The sequence below is a fragment of the Tubulanus polymorphus genome, chromosome 12 (genome assembly GCF_964204645.1).
Source record: "Tubulanus polymorphus chromosome 12, tnTubPoly1.2, whole genome shotgun sequence".
In the NCBI taxonomy this organism is placed as follows: Eukaryota; Metazoa; Nemertea; class Palaeonemertea; order Tubulaniformes; family Tubulanidae; genus Tubulanus; species Tubulanus polymorphus.
The window spans coordinates 10333203-10359131 of record NC_134036.1 but is presented as its reverse complement, the minus strand read 5'-3'; the positions used below and the strand labels follow the sequence as shown (position 1 = coordinate 10359131).

Sequence of the window (25929 nt, the reverse complement as noted above, 5' to 3'; positions counted from 1 at the left end):
AGGACTCGGAATTCAGGCCAAAATTGACATTTTTTGGCATTAAAAAAGGTCATAGGATGGCCATCTTGAGTTCGATCGACCCAATTTTTGTTATGCTGATGGGCCCTGGGGGGATTCACATACATCCGAAAGATCAAAAAGTTCCCTCAAAAAGTTAAAAAATGTGTAAAAAGTGTTGATTTTGGCGAACATCAATGGCTGCCAGTCGGCCATCTTGATTCTGACAGGGCCAGTTTTGGGGCTGAAGATGTGTCTAGGGTAGATACATGTGTAACCCAAATATCAAGACATTACATCGAAGCGTCTTCAAAACTTCCCAAAATAACTGGATTCCGTCTACGGACGGACGTACGCTATGACGGACAATGGACGAAAAGTGAACGCAATAGCCCACTGGGACTAAAGTCCCAAGTGGGCTAAAAAGGTTCAAACAATGTCTAAAAGTGCTGATTTCAAAATGTATCAGAATAACTGGATTCTGTCAAGCTCGGGACAATGACACAAAGCGGATGCGATAACCCGCTTAAGTCCATTTCATGTGGCTAAAAAGGTATGAAATAACTAAACTGATTTACCATCGGTTGTGGAAAGTCGACTCATATCTGTCATAAGACTCTCTCTATGTGATTCAACTGCAGATTGATTGGCATCTTTCGCACCAATTTGTATCGAACTCGGTGGTCCATCTTCCTGTAAAAATTAAAAATATGAACATGCATAAGCAATTGAGTAGTGGTTGAAATTGAGACCAAAATTGACATTTTTTGGGTACGATAAAAGGTCACAGGACGGCCATCTTGCATCCGATTGACCCAAAATTTCTCTCATGCCGATGCACCCTTCGGGTATACAATCTGATAGATCAAGGTAATTGATCAGAATCTTCAAAATTCCCTTGAAAACTTCAAAAATGAGTAAGAAAGTGCTGATTTCAGCGAACAAAAAAGGCCACCAGTCAACCATGTTGATTCTGACCAAGCTCAGTTTTTGGGCAGAAGATGTATCTAGGGTAGATGCATGTATATAAATACATTAAATCAATTAAATTAATATATTTCTATGAATGATATAGGGCCCATTACATTTTATAGATTGAACCTATCTATTGGGTCCATGAAACAGCTGGTTTCCTGTGTAATAACTAATACATTCCACATGATAGATTGTACCGACCTATTGGGTCATTTGTCTTATAGTACATAATAATCCATATGATAGATTTTACCATCAGACCAATCTAACTCTGGGTTTCCTGTGTTATAACAATACATTCTATCATAGATTTCCCTCAATTCGGGGATTCCTATGTGATGAATAATATACATTAATAGGCCTATACATTAATGTTTTGAACACATACGCCTAATTGGTTTTAATACGACCAGTGAAACTGTGCAGTTTTAATAAACCATTGTTTTTATATCCATTTTACGCTGTATTGAAAGATTGCCAAAAAGTTTTCATTTTCGCATGTTGAAATGAGAAACTAGGGGTCCAGGGACACCATGCCCACTTGGGAAATGGTTTCAAATGCTCAACAATCTAACAATTTCAATATTCAACGCCCCCTGGTGACCATTTACAAAAACCAACGACCTTGAAACTCACCAAAATCATAGAACATGTCAGCAGCTACGATTTTGTAATTGATTGTGATAACAAAATATGCCTCGTTACCAATTTAGTATGGAAATACTAAGTCATTCTACTATTCAACGCCCCCTGGTGACCATATTCAAAACCCAATGACCTCGAAACTCACCACAATCATAGAACATGTCATGAACTACAACTTTGCAATTGATCATGGTAACAAAATATGCCTAGGAGCGAACTCTTTTATCAGATCGAAGAATCCGTTTGCCTCCAATCGTACTCTTTTATTGGTCACGTGACTTTTTGGAGTCTCCGAAACCTCCTATCTGTCGAGGTGGTGTGATTCGGATTTTGTGTGGAGCCAACCGGAGATTTCGGACGGAGACTTCGGAGGTCATAAAAGAGTACGCCCTTGGTACCAATATAATAAGGAAATACTAAGTTATTCTACTATTCAACGCCCCCTGGTGACCATATAGAAAAACTAATGTCCTTAAAACTCACAACAATCATAGATGATGTCATGAGCTACAACTTTCCAATTGATCGTGGTTACAAAATATGCATAGGTACGAATATAATAAAGAAATGCTAAGATATTGTATTATTCAACGCCCCCTGGTGGCCATATACGAAATCCAATTACCTTGAAACTCACCACAATCATAGAACACGTTATGAGCTACAACTTTCTAATTGATTGTGGTAGCAAAATACGCTTAGGTATCAATATAATGTGGAAAAACTTTTTCCCACTTACGAATGAGTACTGGTGACACCAAGATGGCCGCCAATTGTGTCATAATTGGCTGATGAAAAATACCTGTCTGAGGTATAAAACATCCCTTTCCAAAGAATACCCATCACAAATTGCATTGAGAAATGGTAAACCAGTAGGAAGCTACAGGACTCAGAATTCGGGCAAAAATTAACATTTTTGGGCACTAAAAAGGTCATAGGACGGCCATCTTGAGTCCGACCGACCCAATTTTTGTTTCGTTGATGGGCCCTGGGGGGATTCACATATATCCGAAAGATCAAGGTAATTGATCGAAGCGTCTTCAAAATTTCCCTCAAAAAGTTCAAAAATGTGTAAAAAGTGCTGATTTTGGCGAACAACAATGGCTGCCAGTCAGCCATCTTGATTCTGACAGGGTCAGTTTTTGGGCTGAAGATGTGTCTAGGGTAGATACACGTGTAACCCAAATATCAAGACGTTACCTTGAAGCGTCTTCAAAACTTCCCAAAATAACTGGATTCCGTCTACGGACGGACGGACGGACAAAAAGTGAACGCAATAGCCCGCTGGGACTCCCAAGTAGGCTAAAAATAAGCCATTTTTGAAATTCTAACAATATGCGTCCTGAGTTTCCATGCCTACGAACCATTGATTTTTGATGATTTGATTATAATTTCAAATGGTAGGCACGGAAACATATTGTTAAAATTGATTTACAGTCAACCCACAATATACCAGTTTCACTGGTAGTATGATGATCAAATTCAGGTAGGCCTACAGTATGTGTTCAAAAGTTTTAGAGAAATATCCCAAATAATCGACTTTCGGTCTAAAGTCCCTAGTGGGCTAAAAAGGTATGAAATAACTAAACTGATTTACCATCGGTCTCGGAAAGTTGACTCGTATCTACCATAAGACTCTCTCTATGTGATTCAACTGCGGATTGATTGGAATCTTCCACACCAATTGTATCGAACTCGGTGGTCCATTTTCCTGCGAAAATTAAAAATATGAACATGCATAAGCAATTGAGTAGTGGTTGAAATTGAGACAAAAATTGATATTTTTTGGGTACGAAAAAAGGTCACAGGATGGCCATCTTGCATCCGATTGACCCAAAATTTCTCTCATGCTGATGGAACCTTCGAGTACACGATCTGATAGATCAAGGTAATTCGATCAGTGTCTTCAAAATTCCCTTGAAAACTTCAAAAATGAGTAGGAAAGTGCTGATTTCAGCGAACACAAATGGCCACCAGTCAACCATGTTGATTCTGACCAAGCTCAGTTTTTGGGTACAAGATGTATCTAGGGTAGATACATGTATATAAATACATTAAATCAATTACATTAATATATTTTTATAAATGATATAGGGCCTATTACATTTTATAGATTGTACCTATCTATTGGGTCGATCAAACAGCTGGTTTCCTGTGTAATAACTAATACATTCCACATGATAGATTGTACCGACCTATTGGGTCCTTTGTCTTATAGTACATAATAATCCATATGATAGATTTTACCAGACCAATCTAACTGTGGGTTTGCTGTGTAATAACAATACATTCTATCATAGATTTCCCTCAATTCGGGGATTCCTAGGTGATGAATTATATACATTCAGTATGATAGACTTTAACAAACATTGGGCCTAATGGGTCCTTTTAGGTGATTAGTTAGTACTTGGTGGAAATGTCAATGTCAATCTGTCATGTTGACTCATCTGTCATGTCTCTCCATGTGGTTAACCTGTGGATTGATTGGAATCTTCTGCACGACTCGTACCGAACGCGGTGGTCCATCTTCCTATGAAAATAAAAAATATGAACATGCATAAGCAATTGAGTAGTAGGCCTAGTTGAAATTGAGGCCAAAATTGACATTTTTTTGGTACAAAATAGGAAACAGAACGGCCATCTTGCATCTGAAAACATTCGGTTGGTTTTCACGAGCTCGGTGATCTAGTGGGATGACGCTGCGCTAGTAATTTACTTGCCCGGGTTTGAGTCTCGCTCTAGCCGCTCTATTTTCTCTAACTCTGTTCTCTACACTTTCCTTGAATTTTCTAAGTTGCGCACCTCCGTGCGCATGTGCGGCGTAAATCAGCCAATCAGCGACAATGTACGTTAAATAGCGGAACTAAATGTCGCAGCCGAAACACTCCAATCCCTCTTAGGGGACCGGCGGCTGCTGTTCAGGGTCGTTCTGCTTTTGCCCGGAACTTGTTGCCAAGACGTCCCCTTCTACTTCCACTCTCTGTAACAGTAAAACGGTCAATGTCGGTCGACGTCGGTACTCGCGTTGAGAACGGACAACAGTGCTTAATTCAGTGAACTCCCTACACAAACGTTATCGGTCGTTGTCGGCCCTCGTGTTGAGGACACTAGACTCGTCTTTCCCACGCGAACAATGTCGAGAGACGTCGGTTCCCGCGTTGAGAACCGAACGGCGGCATTCTCTTAAGCGAACGTGAACGGTAGACACGTCTCTCTCGCACAAACGATGTCAAGCGATGTCGGTTCTCTCGTTGAGGATCGAACAGCGGCGCCTCCTTAGCGAGCTTCTCGCACGATCGATCTCGGTCCTCCCGTTGAGGAACGAACAGCGGCATCTCCCTAGCAAGCCTTTTGCACGATCATAGTCGATCCTCTCGTAGAGGATCGAACAGCGGCGACTCCTTAGCAAGCTTCTCGTACGATCAATTTGGAGACATCGGTCAACATCGGTCCTCTCGTTGAGGGTCGAACAGCAGCGCGCCATTAGCGAGCATCTCGCACGATCCATGTCGGTCCTCCCGTTGAGGATCGAATGGCGGCGTCTCCTTAACGAGCTTCTCGCACGATCGATGTCGGTCCTCCCGTTGAGGATCGAACAGCGGCGTCTCTTTAGCGAGCCTTTCGCACGATCGATGTCGGTCCTCCCGTTGAGGATCGAACAGCGGCGATTCCTTAGCGAGCTTCTCGCACGATCAATTTGGAGCAACGTCGGTCCTCCCGTTGAGGAACGAACAGCAGCGCGCCCTAAGCGAGCTTCTCGCACGACCGATGTCGAGCGATGTCGGTCCTCTCGTTGAGGAACGAACAGCGGCGTCTCCTTAACAAGCTTCTCGTACGATCGATCTCGGTCCTCCCGTTGAGGAACGAACAGCGGCGTCTCCTTAACAAGCTTCTCGCACGATCGATCTCGGTCCTCCCGTTGAGGAACGAACAGCGGCGTCTCCCTAGCAAGCCTTTTGCACGATCAAAGTCGAGCGAAGTCAGTCCTCTCATTGAGGATCGAACAGCGGCGACTCCTCAGCGAGCTTCTCGCACGATCAATTTGGAGCAACATCGGTCCTCTCATTGAGGGTCGAACAGCGGCGTCTCCTTAACAAGCTTCTCGTACGATCGATCTCGGTCCTCCCGTTGAGGAACGAACAGCGGCGTCTCCCTAGCAAGCCTTTTGCACGATCAAAGTCGAGCGAAGTCAGTCCTCTCATTGAGGATCGAACAGCGGCGACTCCTTAGCGAGCTTCTCGCACGATCAATTTGGAGCAACATCGGTCCTCTCATTGAGGGTCGAACAGCAGCGCGCCATTGGCGAGCATCTCGCACGATCGCTGTCGGTCCTCCCGTTGAGGATCGAACAGCTGCGTCTCCTTAACGAGCTTCTCGCACGATCGATGTCGGTCCTCCCGTTGAGAATCGAACAGCGGTGTCTCTTTAGCGAGCCTTTCGCACGATCGATGTCGGTCCTCCCGTTGAGGATCGAACAGCGGCGTCTCCTTAGCGAGCTTCTCGCACGATCAATTTGGAGCAACGTCGATCCTCCCGTTGAGGAACGAACAGCAGCGCGCCCTTAGCGAGCTTCGCGCACGACCGATGTCGAGCGATGTCGGTCCTCTCGTTGAGGGTCGAACAGCAACGCCCCTTAGCGAGCTTCTCGCACGATCGATGTCGATCCTCTCGTTGAGGGTCGAACAGCAGCGCCCCCTTAGCGAGCTTCTCGCACGATTGATGTCGAGCGATGTCGGTCCTCTCGTTGAGGAACGAACAGTAGCGCGCCCTTAGCGAGCTTCTCGCACGACCGATGTCGGTCCTCTCGTTGAGGGTCGAACAGCAGCGCGCCCTTAGCGAGCTTCTCGCACGACCGATGCGAGTGATGTCGATCCTCTCGTTGAGGGTCGAATAGCAGCGCCCCTTAGCGAGCCTCTCGCACGATCGATGTCGATCCTCTCGTTGAGGGTCGAACAGCAGCGCCCCTTAGCGAGCTTCTCGCACGATCGATGTCGATCCTCTCGTTGAGGGACAAACAGCAGCGCCCCCTTAGCGAGCTTCTCGCACGATCGATGTCGAGGGATGTCGGTCCTCTCGTTGAGGAACGAACAGTAGCGACTATTTCAGCGGACGTGTACGGTGGACACGCCAGCACACTCCGCCTTGGAAGACTCCAACTCCTGCTCCTGAGAACTAGAGATTAAAATAAAAAGCATAGACTGATAGAATATGCCAGTAGTTTTATTACGACTGTCTCCCCGAACAACCAGTTTTCGACTGGCTAAACAACTCTGGAAGACGACTCCCCTCTGCCTGCGGACTACCATCCGGACCCAAGATGGCAGCACCATCCAATACCCGACTGTACAAGTTAAACTACCTACCACATAAACACTCAGCCGTAGGCCTATACGACACGTTACTAGATCTTGGTCTTATATTTCCCAATAAAATCAACTTAAGGTCTTAAGTTCCAAGTTAGTCTGAATACCAGTCGTTGTTACCGAATACCGGTTCCCTACAACCAACGGCTAGGTACTAGACCAGTTCCAAGTGGGCTAAAAAGATATGGAATAACTAAACTGATTTACCATCGGTTGCGGCAAGCTGACTCATAGGCCTATCTGTCATAAGACTCTCCATGTGGTTCAACTGCGGATTGATTGGAATCTTCCACACGACTTGTAGGCTTATCGAATTACTTTATAGGCCTAAAGCAATTGAGTAGTAGCTAAAATATATACATGATCAGGGATGAAAACGGCCCATACTGAAAAAGTTGGAAAATAGGCCTAGGCCTAATGGAAAAAAAATTTTTTGGGAAACAAAAATCAGTAACTTTTAGCCAAAAATCTTACTTTCTTTTGGTCAAAATGTCAATAGTTTGGGCTTGAATTACAGCCGCTCTTTGAATGAGATGCCATATTGGTTTCTCCGACTCCACAGTTGTGCTAACTACTGCCAAAAGCCGGCTTAGGGAGCACTCCTAACTACGGAGCACTCCGATGTGAATCCTTAGTTATGCCATCCAATATAAGCCTAAAAGTTCCACCATAGACCTAGGCCTATCTCTTCACAATCACACCCCCAAGATAAATTGGCTGTGACTGTGTTGGACTACCGGTGCCGACCTGATTACACCTGCGGTAGGCCTAAAAGCCTGAATTAAAATATCATGCCAAACGAACGAAATCAAGAGTAAAAGTCGCCCCAAATATGTCCGGTTTGTTTAGGCCTACTACGGTCCATGGGTGTATTGTTTGGCAACTGTTCAGTGACATAGAATTGGCCTGCTGAATTGAATTATTCAAAGAACATTCAATGAATCTATTGTTAACGTTAGGCTAGTTAACGATAGCCTAACCTGTCAGTGGTTTAGTTTCACGATCGGATATTTTCACAAACCACACGTTGATATAAGCCCATCCGATTATAAAAAGCTTACCACCGACGATTAGGTAACTAACTCAGTTGATACGAGCAAAAAGATTTCATTTATCAATAGTACTTACCCAACAAGCCGTGCATAAACGCTAAACATAATTCCGAATCGAAACAACGATAATGGCCGCCACGTTGATGTGATCCTTGAATCTGATTGGTCGAGTCATACGAATCAATCTGATTGGTCGATAGATATATATCAAATCTGATTGGTCGAATCATACATAACGTTTCCGGAGTTCACCACCAGAGGGGTGTTGTGTCGCTACTCAACGACCCAATATGCGTTTCTGCCACATACGATATAATAATGTATGGGTGCTAACCACATCAGCTAAATAATTGGGGCCAAAATTATTGGGTCCTAGTCCCAATAAATAGAAAATGACCCAATACGACAGAGAGGCCCCAATACTCCGAGTCTCAGAATCACGCATGTCCCGATAAGTTGGCGTTTATAAAACTATATATATATATATATATATATATATATATATATATACATATATATATATATACGGTACAGCCTAGATAAAACCTCCCTTGTGGCTGCGACTAAATCGCGACTAAGTATTTTGGTGCGTCCACAAAGCTAACAAAAGAGACGCGCCTTAAGCGCGTCTCTCGCTGCAAAAATCGCGACTTAAACGCGTTCTGCAAAAAGACGCGTTCGCGATTTTGCGCGTTTCGTTCTGGCGAGCCAATCAGAGTACACGACGTTGTTAAGGCGAAAGATAATTAATTCCTTGTTTCTCATTTCGGGCTTCCGGTCGCCCACGTAGGAACTACCCCATTCCTTACGTAGCTTCCCTATACGTAGGCCTGTCCTCGGAACAACAAAAACAGACCTGAAATATAGAAATTAACTGACTGCAAATTTGATTACAGTTCATACTTAATAGATGTACACGTACCCGGCCGAGTAGGAGAAACAATTAGTAACATTTTTTTGCCTTAACGCTCCTGTTGCATTGGCCGCTTACCGCGCACACTTGTTAGAGTTATGCAGTAGGGCGAGGACGCGCACGCAGAAAAAAAGAATGGAGAATATTTTACAGGCCTGGGATCCGGTAACTGGGGTATGGTATTCGGCACTCGCCACCCCCAAAGATGACTCCGATGGTTTGTTTGCGGTTAAATTCTCAGGATTTAAAGGGAAACACAGGGAAGCGATTCTCGAAAAAAGTAAGTCATGGATACAATCGTAGACCTACTCGTCACGGTTCAGGTGGGCTTGTTTGATGTGATAGCATGTGTAGGGTTTTTGTTGGACGGGCGATGAGTGCGGGCGATTGTAGTGCCTAATCAACAAGCAACTTGATTGGCCAGGTCTGCATTATACCAGGGAAGTGTGATGAGATGGAATTCGGACGCTATTGTGCAGCTCTTGTCGAATGTGCGTTGTAATTGCCCTAAAGCCGATAACGGTTCGTCGGCGAGCGCTTTGTTACGTAACGCGCCGATAAGCGATAACCAGCGAGATCGGGAATCTACGTAATAATTCAGTTGTTTCCGAATATCGGTTTTTCATCCCATAATAAACTTATATAAAAATTCCTCTGTAAACTGGTTAAACTCAAACCTGATTTCCCCTCATCAATTTTAGTCGATCAACTTGTATTCACAATTGTCTTAAATTTAAGTGCCCCCTAGTTTGTCTCTTAACTGCTTCTCTTTAATCTGTTTTAGCGTGTAACTGTTTCTACGTTAATTTTCCTTTAGTTTGTATCATCTGTGATTACTTGAATTAGTCTCTTTGTCTCTGGACTGTATATATCTCTCATAATTTCTTTAGTATTCATTATTTCTGAAGATGACTATTAGGACATAGACGAAACGTTGAATATACTACTAACATTTTTGGACTTTTTCGTTATCATTGTGCGATCTCTACATCGCTTCAAACGGATATAGTGTTTTATCAATCGTGATATCGGTTCTTTCCGCTGTATTAAAATGGCAACGGTTGTCAACGAAATTATAAATGATGACGATTTTGACGAACTATTCTTTGATTGTGACGAATTGGTTCAGATCGATACGGAAATATTAAGGGAATCCTCTGGATCAGGATCAACTAATTCGGCCGATTCTAGTGAGTTTTATTCCTTTTGAATCAATGAAATATCGGAATAGTTTCCACCTAATTGCAGGCACTTTATTCTTTCCTTTTCTTTTTCATATAGCTACTTCTCAGGCTCAGCTGACCAGAGACTGCGATCTGAACACGAGAAAACACACATACAGGTATTTTTTACATTTATTTTTATAATCAATACAATCCTTTTAGGTTATAAAATAATAAACGAATACAGAAAATAATATATAAACATAATATAAAAAATCCAGATAAGTACATGTTAAAATAATAATCATTATTATTATTTTCGCAGGAACACTATATATTTGGAAAAGGCTATGACTGAAGTGATTAACCATCGAGTATTTAAATTCAGTTCAAATGGAATGGCAGCAGTACATTATGGAAAATCGATCGATAAAATTTTGACTACAAATACGTCGCCGTCCAGACTTGGAATTAACCAGTGGTTTACATGTCCATTGTTTTAATTTGATAGTCACAGGGACAGTTTTTTTAACGTTTTTGTTCTTACGCCATTTTTGTAATTTGACACGACACATATTAGATATATATCGGGTACTGTTCAGTATCATCATCAAAATCAATGTTGAACAACTCCTTCACATGGCTTTTGAAATTATTTTTATCGATAGGACGACGATCCGGAGGTTTCGCATTTTTTCCACACAATCGACAAAGATCCATGACTAAAAACAAGAAAAGGTTAATTAAATGAGATTGCTGATGCTATTTAGGCAACTTGGTTTATATGGGGGACAATAACTTGTAGGCCTAATGTAAGCGTTATTAAGTAACATTATTATGTAGTAAATACACATTTTAAAGATCACTTCGTGTATATGTTTGTGTCGTAACATAGCAACATGACGTCAGAAACGAAAGCTGCGCGAGTCTGGGCCGAAATATTTGACATCTTCAAGGCCCAAATAACGCTAAACCCGGAATTGGAACGAACTGGCAAAAACATATGTTTAACACATAAAAACAGACTTTAATCACAATATAAATACTTAATGTTCCGATACCGGGTTTCGGAGATATAGAAGAATAAAAATACATACCTTTTTGGACAAATTTTACGAGAAATTGTTGAATTTCAACCGATTTTCTAAAGAAAAATATGTGTATACACAGCCACTTCCACGTTGTTCAATGAACTGCAGTGCGCATGCGTAGTATCGATCGCAGAACATTTATCGGGCTAAAACTATTGCGGGTTGTTCTGCGACCAAATCAAAGTTGATGTTGACTGGTGTTCAGCTGGTAACACACACTCGATAAGCGTAGCTTACTGCTGTTGCGGTAACCTTTGATGTACGGGCTGAATTGAATAGCCTACATCCGGCAATTAAAAGCGTCCGTATTCCATCTCATCACACTTCCCTGATTATACATACAGTATTTGGGATTCGAACCGTACTACGTACGTTTATTGTTACTTCGTGGGAATTCCCTGTAGAGGGCACTGGTATTCGCTCGAGGCTTTCCTTCCGACGATTTGATTTGTTTTTGAAAATTTCAGGAAATGACCAATTACCGGGTAATTTTAGTTCTTTTAGCGGATAAATTGGCTAAAGAATATGAACACAAGGTATTTCTTAGTCTAGTATCTAGCCATTGTTCTTGAAACAACGTCTAGGGCCAGGCAAAGTGTCATATAGAGGTTAATTTTTGTCCCGAATTTTTACTTGGACGACCGAAGCTTTGAGCATCTATTTCAGCCCTTAAAACACAATCAACCTCCCTCAAACTTACTGTTCTTTAATCCGATGGATGTTGACTGTTGTTATGGCATACATTTATAATCCAAAGTATGTTTTGATGACAGTAGTAACTAAAAACATTTGGCTAGTCGCCTCAAAAAACTGTTGAAGTGACAAACATGGCAGCATTGAGGGCAAAAACCGTAATGTTTCCAATGTCTCCATTTTTAACGCATGCGCATGATGTATGTGTTGGGAAAATTCTCTGAAATTCTCTAAGTCCAGAAAGCAGTCGAGTGCGCAGGCGTCACTACATGTCATTGAATGTCAGTTTTTCAAAAGTGGGTCATGTTAGTACGCTGCTGAAATGAACCTGCGTGAACTTTTTTTAACTGGATGAGGTATTCTTTTTTTAACTTATAAAGTTCCGATAAACAATTGGCCATTAAGGACCAGTATTGGCGGGCGTGACGCTTTACTATATAAAAATAACAAGGCATGAAACGTATTTGCCTGTGAGTGTATTGATGCGGTGGATACCACTGCGCATGCGCAGCAACTTTCCGAGCTCTCGTGAGCTGTCAATCAAAGTATGTAGCAGATATTATAGTTTTCTTTTTATGTCAGTACAAAAATTATTGATTTTCTTATCTATCTATGTAATTCTACTAATTGTATTCGTGTGACAGAATTTTTAAAATGAAAAATCAATTGAACTTGAACTGATCATGAACTTCGGAAAGTTGCTGCGCATGCAGCAAGGTATTTCTGTATTATTTCAAATTTATTTGCTGTTTAAATTTTAGTGCCATTCTCGCGAGATTATCAACAACCCCAAAGTAAAATCCAAGCCAGTTTACAAGCCCCTGTGTTATAAATCGGTGTTTGTGGCGGTTAGAAATGAAAACTTAGCCAATCAGAAGTACAACTAGGGAATTTCTCATTTACTTTTAGATCACATTAGAGAGCCAGAAGAAGAAAGATTGATCGCAAGGAATACACTCAAAGTGAATAGATTAGACCTGGCAAGACTCCTCAAAGATGATGGCATCACCTACCGCCGGGAGGATGATTCGCACGATATGCACGACAAAATTATATCAAACGATCCGTTTAAAGGTGAAGTAATTCTTGCTTCTTCAATCAGGGAATCAGTCCCTTACGAACGAATAAAAACTATTGTCGGAAAGTCTGGGACAACAAAGACTAACAGCAGATATAATGATTTCTACACCATCGATGAAGAGGATGCACTTTACACTAGCAGTGCAAAACTAAATCAACCCCCCAAAAAGAAGAAGAAGGTAGGATGCTGCTTAAGTTAAAAGGCACGTGTTTTTCATCTCAATGAATTTATTGCTGATTAGACCACCTAAGTCGCAGCGGGGCATTGCATTCACTTTTCGTCCGTTCATCTGTGCAGACGGAATTCCAGTTATTTTCCGAAGTTTTGTTCAATGGATTGGCTTGATTTAGTTTAGCCATTCCCCGAACTCCTTGACCTCAGGAGTCGTTGGAGTCGTTACAAGCAGACCAGAATCAGTTCGGGCCAATCACAGTGCTTGTAGGCCTTACAAACGACATAAGCTTCTGTTGGAATTCCCGTTAAATGGACCAATCAGCGAACATTTAACCAAACAACAAAGTATTTTGCAAATCGATATATGACGTCATGCGCAAAAGCGGCAGTAATGAAATCATTCGTCGTGAGGCCAGGGGGCTGGTGGAAGCGAGTTTGTGGAGTGAATGTATTACATTATATAGAATTTATTTATTGATATTTGTATCAATTATGTAACAAAAATCAGTTGCAAAATTGTAGCGCATGACATATTCTCTCGTTGTTGTGAGTTTCAAGGTCATTTGTCCATTCTTAAAACTTTTAGCGCTGCTGCAACTGAAGTTCAGTGGAGCTGATGGGTTTGGTAGATCATCCGTTGTCGTCCGTCCGTCAACTTTTGCTTCAATTTGGTACTAGTGCTACAGTTCTTTTCTGATCTTGATCAAACTGTATGAAGCTAAAATAGGCCAAGCACTAAGTAGTTATCAGAGATGCTAGTTTTCCGGAAATATCCGGAATTCCGGAAATTTAGGATCGCCGATGTCAATTCCGGAAATTTGGTGAGAATTCCTCGCGGCGACCAGTAATGGCACGGACCGTAAAAGCGTTCGTTTGCTTGTACTCGTCGTCGCTTCTGTGTTATTTTATCTTGGTCTCCGTTTCCGAGGAAATCTGTGGTATCTGTGCGTGCGTAGGTGGAGCGCCACTGTTGTGACGCCATTTCCAATTATCTTTACGCGCCGTTGTACATCGTCCCGCTGACGGCCAACAATGTGAAGATGCACGTGGTAATAATTAAGATGATATTTAATAAATATCATCTTAATTATAACAATGCGCGTGCTATTTCCTGAGGCACGCAGCTTTGTAACTTTCTTTTTGCCTGCAGCTGTCAAGCGGGACGGTCTGCAAAATGAGCACGCACGGAAAGATTGTCAGTCGGGAGTCGGCCGATATAAAGGCAATTGACAGCGGTATAAAAAATAAATTTAACTGGCACTGGCTAGAGTGTAAGGACAGTAACGGGGACTACTTATCGAACTACATTCGTAAGTTAGACTTAGCTGGCGTGGCGTACTGCGTCGTTTGTAAAGACCAGGTCAAATACGGTAGTGGCGAGAAAAAAGATATTCTTCGTCACCCGGATAGCGCGCGGCATAAGAAGGCAGCGAGGGATGTGAAGCACAACGAATGCCTGCCGTCGTATTTTCAGATGAAAGATGCCGATCGTGATACTGCATCTCCGGTGATGCAAAAACGCAAAATTTTTCCTGGGGGAGAATTTTTCTGACCCTCGTTCTAAATTCCGGAATTTTGGTACTTTGGCCCTAGCATCTCTGAGTTATAGAGCCGTTTTCCCCACTTGACCTTTAGGGGGCGCTGTACAGGTGGGACATAAAATCTTTATAATACCACCGGTCTTACAATTATTAATCTTAATCTTAATCCTTTCAGTACTGACCATACTTAGCAGAAATAGAATTTTTTTGTAATTTTACTAAAACCCCTGGGGCAAGTTTTATAGACTTGTATTAACTATAACCCGGGGGTTTACTCAATTCATTTACAATGAGTTAACCCCCCGGTTAAAGTTGATACCACTATAAAACCGAGCCCTGGTATACAGATACAGAAGTGTTATGAAAGGGGTACTATACCACAGAGAGCAATGTAGTGGGCAAACATTTTGGTGATATAAGAATCAATTTTTATACTAATTATGTGCATCACGTGACCTAATTAGCATAATTTATATAGTTTTTCAGAAATTTAAGCTAAAAAAAATATTCGGATATTTTACCAATTGCTTAACAAAGCCTCTTTTTAGCCCACTTGGGACTTTAGTCCCAGCGGGCTATTGCTTTCACTTTTCGTCCGTCCGTCCGTCCGTCCGTCCGTAGACGGAATCCAGTTATTTTGGGAAGTTTTGAAGACCCTTCAATGGATCTTCTTGATCTTTGGTTTATACAGGTATCTACCCTAGATACATCTTCTGCCCGAAAACTGGCCCGATCAGAATCAGGCCAATCAGAAGATGGCCGACTGCCAGCCATTGTTGTTCGCCAAAATCAGCACTTTTTACACATTTTGAAGTTTTCAAGGGAAATATTGAAAACGCTTTGAGCATTTATCTTGATCTTTCATATATGTTTGTTTCCCCCTATGATGCATCAGTATAGGAAAAAATTGGGTCGATCAGACCCAAGAGGACCGTCCTGTGACCTTTTTTGTGCCCAAAAAGGTCATTTTTGCCCTGAATTCCAAGACCTGTATCTTCCGAATGATTTGCATCTTCCGAATGATTTGCCATTTTTTCATTGAAATTCGCGATGGTTATACCTAAGGAGAAGGGCTCTTAAACATGTCAACATGTCAAACAGATTCTTTGATCAGTCAAGCGTGACGCAATCGACAGCCATCTTAGTGTCATCAGTCCTCACGAAAAGGTTTTTGGAGGAAATTATCGACAAGTTTATAGTCTTGATATTGAATGAATAGTATCACTGTTGTAGTATTCATCTCCGCACGTGGAATTGGGGTTATCCAGGTTGTTGTTCTCACCACCAGGGGAGTTGAATATTGAATTTTATACAATTTGCCTATTTATATTGTTACCTATGGATATTTTGTAACTACAATCAATTGCAAAGTTGTAGCTCATAGCATGTTGTATGATTGTGTTTGAGTTTCAAGGTTGATGGTTTTTGTATATGGTAACCAGGGGGCGTTGAATAGCGAATAACTTAGTATCTTCCTATTATATTTGTACCCAGACATATTTTGTAACCATAATGAATTTTTAAATTGTAGCTCATGACATTTTCTATGATTGTGGTGAGTTGGAAGGTCATTGCTTTCTTAATATAATCACCAGGGGGCGTAGAATATTGAAATATTCACCAAGTTTCTGATTGTTTAGCATTTCAAACCACTTCCATGGACTCGGCGTCCTTGAAACCATAGTTATTTAAATTTGCAATGGATATACATGTACATTGGATTCTTAGCATATCATTTTAATCAACTTCCCAAGTGGACACAGTGGCCCTGCACCCGTAATTAATGACCTATATTATATCATTGCGTCCGTGTTATTTTTAGGTGTCGATTGTGGCAAGTGGCAGTGCTGATACTTCATCTGTTACAGAAGAAGATATCAAGAAGATGATACTGCAAGATAGCCCCCTTAAAGTTAATCTCTCAGAAACGGAGCTAAAACAAGTAAAAACTAAAGTTGAGGATTTCCAAAACAAGAGCAATGACGTGCAGATAATAAATCAACTTAAGGTCACCAACTCAAAAATGGATTTATTACTGGAAATTGGGCAAAAATGTCTTGATATTGTGTCTAATTCTAAAAATATATCGTTGCCAGATCCAAGAAATCAATCAGCAGATGAACCATCTGTAGAGTCCGATTTAGGATCAGATTTCGATTTTGGTGACTCCCTCTTAGATATTCCGCCTTGCCTATCTATAACCACAAAGCCATCAACTTCAACTACTCATACAAGTAGTATCCCGACGCAGTATCCCGGTAGTTGTATTAATTTTTCTTCCCCAAACTATTGTCACGCGAGCACACCATTTGCACCATTACACATAAATGATAGCAATAATTCGGAAGTTATCTTAGAATCTCTGAGTGAGTCATCATCAACAATCGATAGGTCTGGTCCTAATGAAGAAAATCATTTCAATATCGGGATGATCTCTTATACGCCCAATCATTCGTCAATAATCAAAAGTTTAGATTCGAATTATGAATATATTTCATCTGAAATTTCGAAGATTATGTTCGACAAAAGTAAACATTCTAGAACGGCATTTGTTGCTAAACTGAAAACAATTTTATTTCCAGATGTCAGTAATATCGTCAATAGAAATGTAAATGGCTTACAGCGTAAGGCAAAATTAGATGATAGAAAAATAGCATACATCAAAGAAAAATGTTTTAGTTACTTCCCATGTCCACCAGCTACTATGGAGATAGTGTGGAAAGAGTGTGTAAAAGCTATCGATCGAAGAAATCGTCAGCGTTTGAGAAATTTGGTAGAATGTTAAACTTTCCATTTAAATGTGAAGCGAAGATTTTCAGATAGTGTGCCTGAATGGGTAAACATAGATGAATAGAGTTATCAGGCAAGGGCTGCTTGTTTTAGTAAAAAGCTTTTTGATATTTTAGTAAAAAGCTTTTTGATATTTTAGTACTCTTTCATATGAGGTTTTTATATACATCTAGGGGCCAGTTGCTCAAAAGTTGGTTAAAGATAACCGGCAGATAAATAAAACAGTAACAATAAACTTTTATTTGTCTTCATGTCAACAGTCCACTTGGTAGCTTTAACCAACTTTTGAACAACTGGCCCCAGGTATTGCCTTATGAAATTAATTATTATCGTTCTACTTACTTCCCATGTCCACCAGCTACTATGGAGATAGTGTGGAAAGAGTGTGTAAAAGCTATCGATCGAACAAATCGTCAGCGTTGAGAAATTTGGTAAAATGTTAAACTTTGCATTTAAATGTGAAGCGAAGATTTTCAGATAGTGTGCCTGAATGGGTAAACATAGATGAATAGGTTTTTATATACATCCAGGGGCCAGTTGCTCATAAGTTGGTTAAAGATATCCGGCGGATAAGTATAAAAGTAACAATGAACTTTTATTTGTCATTATATCAACTGTTTTTTCCAAATAAAGTTCTGTTTTTACGGATCTATAATTTTGAAAATACATGGTTTTCTGATGTTGAATATAATCTTGATACTGGTGTCTCTTAAACTAGTGGATTTGCCTGAATTAGTTACTGATTCAACCTTTAAGGACTATTGTATAGTCAAAGCCAGGTTAATTTGGATCATAGAATCAGTCTTCTTTTGAGAAATTTAGAATTGAATATTTTACTTATAGGTGAACCACAATCAGTATCCAAATCAGGTCAAAATCTAGATAAAGCGTGTTTGTAATAGAAATGTGGAAAGGAGCTGTTTCTCAAATTGCCTGCCAGAAGTTTTGGTCTAGATCCAAAAACTCTTATTTTCTTATAACTAATGCCACTCAAAATTTTAAAATTTCTAACATCCCATGTTCAAAAAGCGGGTAGTTGAATCCAGCTGAAATAGGTTCATCCCATGTTTACCTCCAGGTAAATTGACAATTTCCATAGTATTTCTATGAATTTGTCCATTTGTTCTGATCCTATTCCGTGCAATAGATGGCATCCTGATCGATTATTGGCTGTCAAAATTTGATGAGGTTTAATATAACCTCAGTAACCTTATCAAGGATTTGTAGAATTTAATTCTGAAATGCGGTAGAACTCACTTAATTCTGATATTGAAATCCAGATTTTTACTTAGTCGGGATGAAATTATTGGTACTATCAATCAGAAACTATGTAAACTATTGTTCATTATTCAGAGAAATCTGGACAGTCCCTAGACATCAGAAAAAAGTGAGTTATACTGTATCACAAATGTCGGAAGCATTGAAGGAAGTTTCCATTGGATTGAGTCGACTGTACATGGATTTCAAGTCAGTAACATATTTATTCAGGTCCTTTGAGTCTTAAGAAACAGCTGGGATCCATAGTTACTGTTGTGCATGTACAGCCAGAGATGACAAAAGGGTTAATTCCAACTGCAGAAGAGACTAGAGGACAAATGTAATGAAATATATAGTTTTTGAACCAAAGAGTAACTTGAATATTTTTTTTCAAAACAAGAGGGTCCTGTAAAGTCGAAGTCGCTTAAGTTGTCAATAGCTGGGACGATCATTACGTTAGCGAGTAATCCAAATGACATAGAACTGAGTAAATTAAACTAGAATACGACTTATCCGAGTTGGACTATATGGCCGATGTAGGTGAAGGAATACTTATTCTTAAATGGACCTAGTTTGAGAAGAGTCTGATGTACATCGAAAGTCAAAAGCAAGAAATTAATCTAAACATGATTAAATGACAATGTTGGTAGTTAATTTATTTTGACTTGTTTGCATAGCAGGTAGAGCATCTCAAAATTTCGATGGTTGCTTCAATTAGAGGCTAACTCGCAGAAGGGGGTGTAGGGTTGAAGGTTTCCCATCGATTGATCACTACTATAGGATTCGAACCCGCTCTCATAATGGGCGACTTCATATCAAATTGTTTTAATAAAATCAATTAGAGTTTGATAGGTTTTTCAAATTAATTTTTCTATTCCATTTTCAATAAAAAGTTGTTACCAAAATACATTCATAAGAACTTATCCTTAGCGGAGCGCAGATGAGTGACGATCGATCGCCGGTCGCAGCGATTAGCAATCGCGTGCGATTCATTATCCAATGATGGGTAAAACCAGGGACTGTGTGCACGTGCATGCGACTTGCGAGCGGCGATGAGAGCGATTGATAACAAAATGGCAGACATCGAGGATGATTCCTTCAATGCTTTGTTGGGAGCTTATTTGATTTTGTTGTGTTCAGTCGAACGCTCTAAATACTTGGTTCGAAGTTGGATATCAAGCAGGCACAGCCGTGGGCTTTATGGGCTGTGTGGCATATTTTTGTAAGAGAAAATATTCAATTACATGTAATTATGTTCCATGAAAATAAAGTCAATGAATCTTAGCTTCATAACAATCTCATAAATGACCTGGAAGATAGATAGCGTATCCTTTATTGGAAGTACCACGTGATGTATCGGTGGTCGCTGATTGGCTTAAAATTATTTTTCCATCGTGTCGCTAGCTCCCACGACTGATGAGCGATTTCACTGCGACGTGCGATTTTCCGTCGCACAATATTAACATGGTTCCCACAGAACAGGGAAATTGGGAAAAACTTGGGAATTTTGAAATAATAATTCCCGGTTTGGAAATATTTGGGAATTTGAAAAATTCTCATATCAGGGAAATATTTGGGAAATTCATTACATTTCACGTATTGCATTTGCCAAGGGCAACTTTCTTCAGCAGTTTCCCTTGAAAATCACCTTTATCAACCAGTCACTACTAAAATGTTGACTGTAGCATGACAATATGTGTTCATTTGCATTTGGGAAAATTGAAAAGTCACCCATGAAATACTTGGGGAAAACTTGGGAATTTTGAATTCATATAACTGTGGGAACCATGTATTAAACATCCTATTTCTCGAATCACACTAAAATCGCACGAAAAAATCGCCCGTCGTCGCCAGACTTTTGTCTTTGTTCTCATTAGAAAACCAATTGTTCCAACGTTTTCTTTGGCATGTTTATAATCGTATGGTGCGGTGGGGGGTATACCAAAATAAGACAGTAACTCTAATTGACAAAACAATTGAAAATTTTGAGATGCTCCTTTATGTACATACATGGACGACTGCCTACAAAATACATTTACCAGTACTTCATCATGTTTAATAACCTGATGCTCTGCCGTAATTAGCAACAACAACTGGAAGTACTTTGTGTAAGTGTCTAATATATTTTTGACAGGTTTCTGCGGTCACTGTTCTCCAAAACTGACATATACCTGCAACCAATTGTTCTTTCGTGGTGGGTTTAACATGACGATTCACGTGTTGTTTTAGTGCTGCCCACATTAGCTCAATCGGGTTAAGGTCTGGAGATTCCGGTGGGGTCGGCCAATGGTGGATGTCGTTGTCTCTGAGCCACTGAGCGGTCGCTCAAAATCAAGAGAAAAATGAGTTTATTACACAAGGAGATACTGGAATTATTAAAGTGACTAGCAACATTTGAATTAATAGAATTATTGAAAGACATACAAACACTACATTGGGAGGTGGTATGAAGGCAATGTATTAATGAGAACAAGATACAAGATGAATGGCACGTGGTGAAATGGGGGACCCACAGTGCTACTGTAGGGCAGGCGATGATCCGCCAGGTTTGCTAGTAGATAATTAGTCGTCCGCGTTTGATTTCTTCTACATTTCAATTGAATTTAAATGATCTTTTCTCTGAATCAATTATTCATGAAAACTATAGCCTACCGATATCCGAGTAGAGGAATGAAAGTATTGTTTATTTGGTGGGTGCTGTGATAATATATAGATTGGTGACGACCTTCTGCTTATCACACCATCTGGCGGGGCTGGTTTTGCAGGTACCCCATTGTTTGTAGGCCTATGATACTGAATAAATATGTACGTACCTGGATGTGTGCTTAGGATCATTGTCTTGCTGGAACCTATGGTGTTCAGGATACTCCCTCTGAATGAATGGTATGAGATGGGTTTCGAGTATGTTTTGGTAGAAGTCTGAATCCATTATACCTTCAAATATGCAGATATTTGTACATCCTCGCATGGAAATACCAGCCCAAACATGAAGCTGAAAAATCAAAGATTAAAATGCTATTTTAACTCAATTCTGCACACACTTGCCACCTATCAGCTAAATTGAACGCAATAACCCGCTAACAGACTAAAGACAATGAAGTTGTACGTGACATCCAGAAAATCAAGTATTGATCGTCAAATAAACATTATTTAAAGCTCGCCAGCGATTGGCTCTATCAAACGATTGTGAATATTGCAATCAGATGAGCGAACACTCTGAACTTCGGTATGAAATCTAAGAATTTATTTGAATACAATAATGTGTTTGCCACTTAAATCACTTACTTTAAGCGGATGCTTTGGTCGAGGGATTAGTTGCCTGGGTTCGCCAACTTTTCGAAAACATTGGCCAACATTCTGTCCTAGAGGAACACTACATTCATCAGTCTCATTAACTGCCAAGCACTGTACAGCAAAAGTATATCTCACAATAGTGTTGACATGCCTGACCAATTGGCAATATCTCGTTCCTGTATAGCGCCATCCGAGATTTCTTCTGACACGTTTGATGCTAGAAATCAAAAATTGAATGTCGTAATTCAGTTGAAGTGCACGTTGAACTTCCCTTGCAGTACGCTCAGGATCCTGTCTCATAAACCGGTCAATAAAACTTAAATGATGTAATCCTAATTTTGGTTTTCTACCTGTTTTAGGTAGATCCAAAACACTATTGGTAGTTTGAATTTTCTGGATCAATTGCCGCAATCCTTTCTTGCTAATCACTATTTCTTCCTGAGCTAGGGCACTATGAACTGTAGACAGTGTTGAATTTGGTTGTTCCCAAAGAGTACTAGCTCTTTGTCGCTCGTATAAAGACAGCCTACCCATTCTAACAAGCACTGACAGTCTCGGTTCCTGAACTTCGCTGAAAAAGCTGAAACACTGAAACGCTGAATCGCTGAAATAAAAACGCTGAAATTTCAGGGAATTTCCGAAAAACGCCGAAATTTCAGGGAATTCCCGAAAAACGCTGAAATCGTGCTAGGTACCGACAATACACGTTTTGAAATAATTTCCGGGCCGGTATCCGCTGCCGAGTCCTGAACCGTCTTTTAGTCTCCACCTTCGGTTACAGAGACATGCATGGGCAGTATGTGTGGAGTATACTTCTAGAGGGCCACTTGTTGAACAAATTAATTCGCTTGAAATCCGGATTTTTAATGCATACAGGCAGCATGATGAGGAAAACCCATTCACAAACCGAGCAAGCCAACTTAAACACTATGCTCAATATTCCAAGAATATGGTTTACTTCTATCGTTCATGTTTAAAACAGGATTATAAGCAACTTTTCTTTTGTCAACACGTTGATGGGCGACGGACTATGGTATTCTCTGAAGGAGGTAAATTAAATTTGACAGCTAGTTATATAAATGATGCAGCTTTTGGACAAAAGGGATCTAACTAAATTTCTTTTTAATTCACCGTGGAATGGAATGGATTGACGCCAATGACATGCAGTAGGCCCCTACTTATAGGTCATACTAATTAGCGTCAACCAATTAATCTAAATCGGGCAAACCATTCAACAACTGTAATTTATTTGCTGTGTTGTGATAATAATAGGTTTTTTTTTTTTAAATGACATACCAACTGTTAGAAAAATGTACCGATTCTTATTTTTAGACTACTACGGTAAAAGGAGGAGTCATAGATAAAGTTGATTTGCTCAGCTGGACACACTTCTTGTCAAGTACATCATCTCAAGTATTGGGTGTTTTGTAAGTTTGATTTCAGTATTTATTTACTAAGTGCTGTTCCCTCGGACCTCAGTGCTTTTAAACTAGGCCCACCCCATAGGCTATATCTCCAGAGTGTGTTAGCCACTATTCTTTTATTTCCTACTTTAAATGCACATTTTTTCTATTTTTAGACTCGGGCTAAGAATGTGCAAATTTGAGATACTGAGAAATCAGATGGCACTAGTTAACTTGAACTGCGAAATTTGCAGCAGGATAGCTGAACGACACAACTTTTAAAAACAAAATGGCTATTCGAATGCTATTTCAGTAATAACTTGATTCAACCAGAGAGAAATAAGTCAATTGGGGATGTACAGTACACCCACTTTACTTCCCCGTTTTCCTGGTACCAAATTTTTTATCTTAAGCTAAGCAATATTCTAAGGTATGCTAGTGAATTTCATTAGAATATAAAGCAATGGAACCAGAATTCAAGCCCGAGTTAAGCGAACTATTGATTCTGATATAATGTAAGAACTGATTTCTTTTGTGTATTCTTGTAGAATGTGTTAAGTATTATTTTAAGCTGTTAAATAATATATTTAGACAAACGTCAAATTATTGGATCTTTCTTGTTGACTCGTTTAATTTTGTGAGTTTAGAGTTCCAGTCAATCCACAATGTGCAGTGCCTAGCCTTCATCTAGTACTAAAGCCAAGCCTGTGTATGGGAAAACGTTGTTCGACTCTCATAAGCCAGACAAATAAAAACTTGCAATACATTGCAGATAGTAGTCTCCAGCAAGTAGACAGAGAAAGTAAACCAGGTTTTACCCCGTACCCTACCCGGCATCTTCACCTGTCAAGGGATTCGAACCCACTACACTAAAGCTGTTCTCCGAACCGCTTGACCTCGAGTCGTTACTAGCCGACCAGAATCAGGTCGGGCCAATCACAGCGCTTGTTACAAACGACATTTGGCATCTATGGAATTTCCCGGTAAATGGACCAATCAGCGAACACGTAGCGAAAACGGAAGTATTGTCGCGTGTTGATATATGACGTCATTCGCTAAAACGCCGGTAATGAAATCGCGCGTCGTGAGGCCAGGGGGCAGGTGGAAGCGAGTTTGGGAGCGATACTGGTCTCCTGGCAAGCGAGGATGCCTACCCGGGAACGAAAGACACTCCAAGACTCCTTCCTTGAAGAGATTGTAGAAATATGGAACCCAATCGTAGTAATGCTAAGTACAGTATACTATGACGGTTGAACCTTTATTCACACCAAAATAGAATCAAAGTAGTCATAAGTTCCATGATAGCACTTAATTTGGGTTATCAGGTTCAGCCTTACTAGCTGTACTTTCATTCAGCTACTACTTTTGTATGAGACTTGGCAATGATAAGTTGGAAGAAATCACCAAATATAAGAAAAAATATTGAGAATTAATATTACTGTAATTAAGAATTTATTCAAATGAAGTGATAATTTCATTGTTAGATCGTACCGGTATATGCATAAAACAAAAAACACATCTAACAATCCACGCAATCGATCAAGTCGAACATGACGACGACCTCAAGGCATGTCTCTGTAACCGAAGGTAGAGTCTAAAAGACGGTTCAGGACTCGGCAGCGGACACCGGCCCGGAAAGAATTTCAAAACGTGTATTGTCGGTACCTAGCACGATTTCAGCGTTTTTCGGGAATTCCCTGAAATTTCGGCGTTTTTCGGAAATTCCCTGAAATTTCAGCGTTTTTATTTCAGCGTTTCAGCTTTTCAGTGTTTCAGCTTTTTCAGCGAAGTTCAGGAACCGTGACAGTCTGGTTGCAAAACTGAAAGTGAGTAAAAGAATATGATGAATGACTATCCAAGATAAAACAATTGAAGAAATGATACCACAAAAAAGAATGAGGAATAAAACTAATTTGTGTTGAAGTTGATTGGCTTATCGCACTTATGTATCATCCATGGTTGCCAGGGTTTGATTCATTGCAGTTCCTTCTATTACGCCACCTACGAGTGCGAGCTGATTGAGGCCTGTGAGGCCCACCAGTTTATTACGTAGCTGCCTTAAGACAATACACCGGGGGGGGGGGGGGCGGCAATAGGGGTTATGAATTCACATTTTCAAATAGGATAGGCCTATTGCAAAAATATATTGCCTAAGCTCAGGCAATGGAAATAATTGCTGATTTTCAGGGTAGTTGTAGTTGGCATCGAACCCTGGCAAGCGAGGAGGCCCTATCAAATATTAAAATGGTATTGATCACAAACAAAAATAAATGTGTAGGCAGCCTGTTTCGTAGTTAGTTATGGTATCATGGTATTTTGGTGGTAAGCTTATATTATAATCGGATGTGTGTGAAAGTATTCGATCGACATCATGAGGAAACCAACGCAACATGTCATAAAAAAGCAACAGTCCTAAAACATCAACACGTGAAAGTTACCTAACCTGTAGATACCTGCTGGTAAAACTGCAGATCCGCTTTTATTAGCCGTTGTTGTA

The 25929-nt window shown here is 40.3% G+C and overlaps 2 protein-coding genes across 14 annotated transcripts in view; one reads left to right on the top strand and one right to left on the bottom strand.

The window, feature by feature from the left end:
- LOC141914281 (uncharacterized) overlaps positions 1-25929 on the bottom strand; it is a 160936-nt gene that overhangs the window by 8846 nt on the left and 126161 nt on the right. For 4 of the 13 annotated variants that reach the window (XM_074805554.1, XM_074805556.1, XM_074805553.1 and 1 more), the window contains one exon: positions 3215-3328. The exons of 1 other annotated variant lie outside the window; for it this stretch is intronic. In XM_074805554.1, coding sequence (XP_074661655.1) covers positions 3215-3328 — 114 coding nt within the window. Of the gene's footprint in view, positions 1-3214; positions 3329-4090; positions 6790-6980; positions 7328-7454; positions 7895-8041; positions 8061-8108; positions 8483-25929 lie in introns of those variants that run through there. 8 more of the 13 variants (XM_074805558.1, XM_074805562.1, XM_074805559.1 and 5 more) reach the window with 8 other exon arrangements.
- On the top strand, positions 11632-17473 carry LOC141914153 (uncharacterized). The gene is made up of 3 exons (XM_074805420.1): positions 11632-11735; positions 12802-13151; positions 16511-17473. Exons 2-3 carry the CDS (start codon positions 12930-12932, stop codon positions 17471-17473), a joined length of 1185 nt encoding a protein of 394 aa, XP_074661521.1. The 5' UTR covers positions 11632-11735; positions 12802-12929.

Excerpts from the sequence above, each read along its gene's own strand:
- LOC141914153 (XM_074805420.1), top strand. The coding sequence starts at position 12,930 with ATGCACGACAAAATTATATCAAACGATCCGTTTAAAGGTGAAGTAATT. Across the intron at positions 13,152-16,510 it reads CCCCCAAAAAGAAGAAGAAG|GTGTCGATTGTGGCAAGTGG; the intron begins GTAGGATGCTGC and ends TGTTATTTTTAG.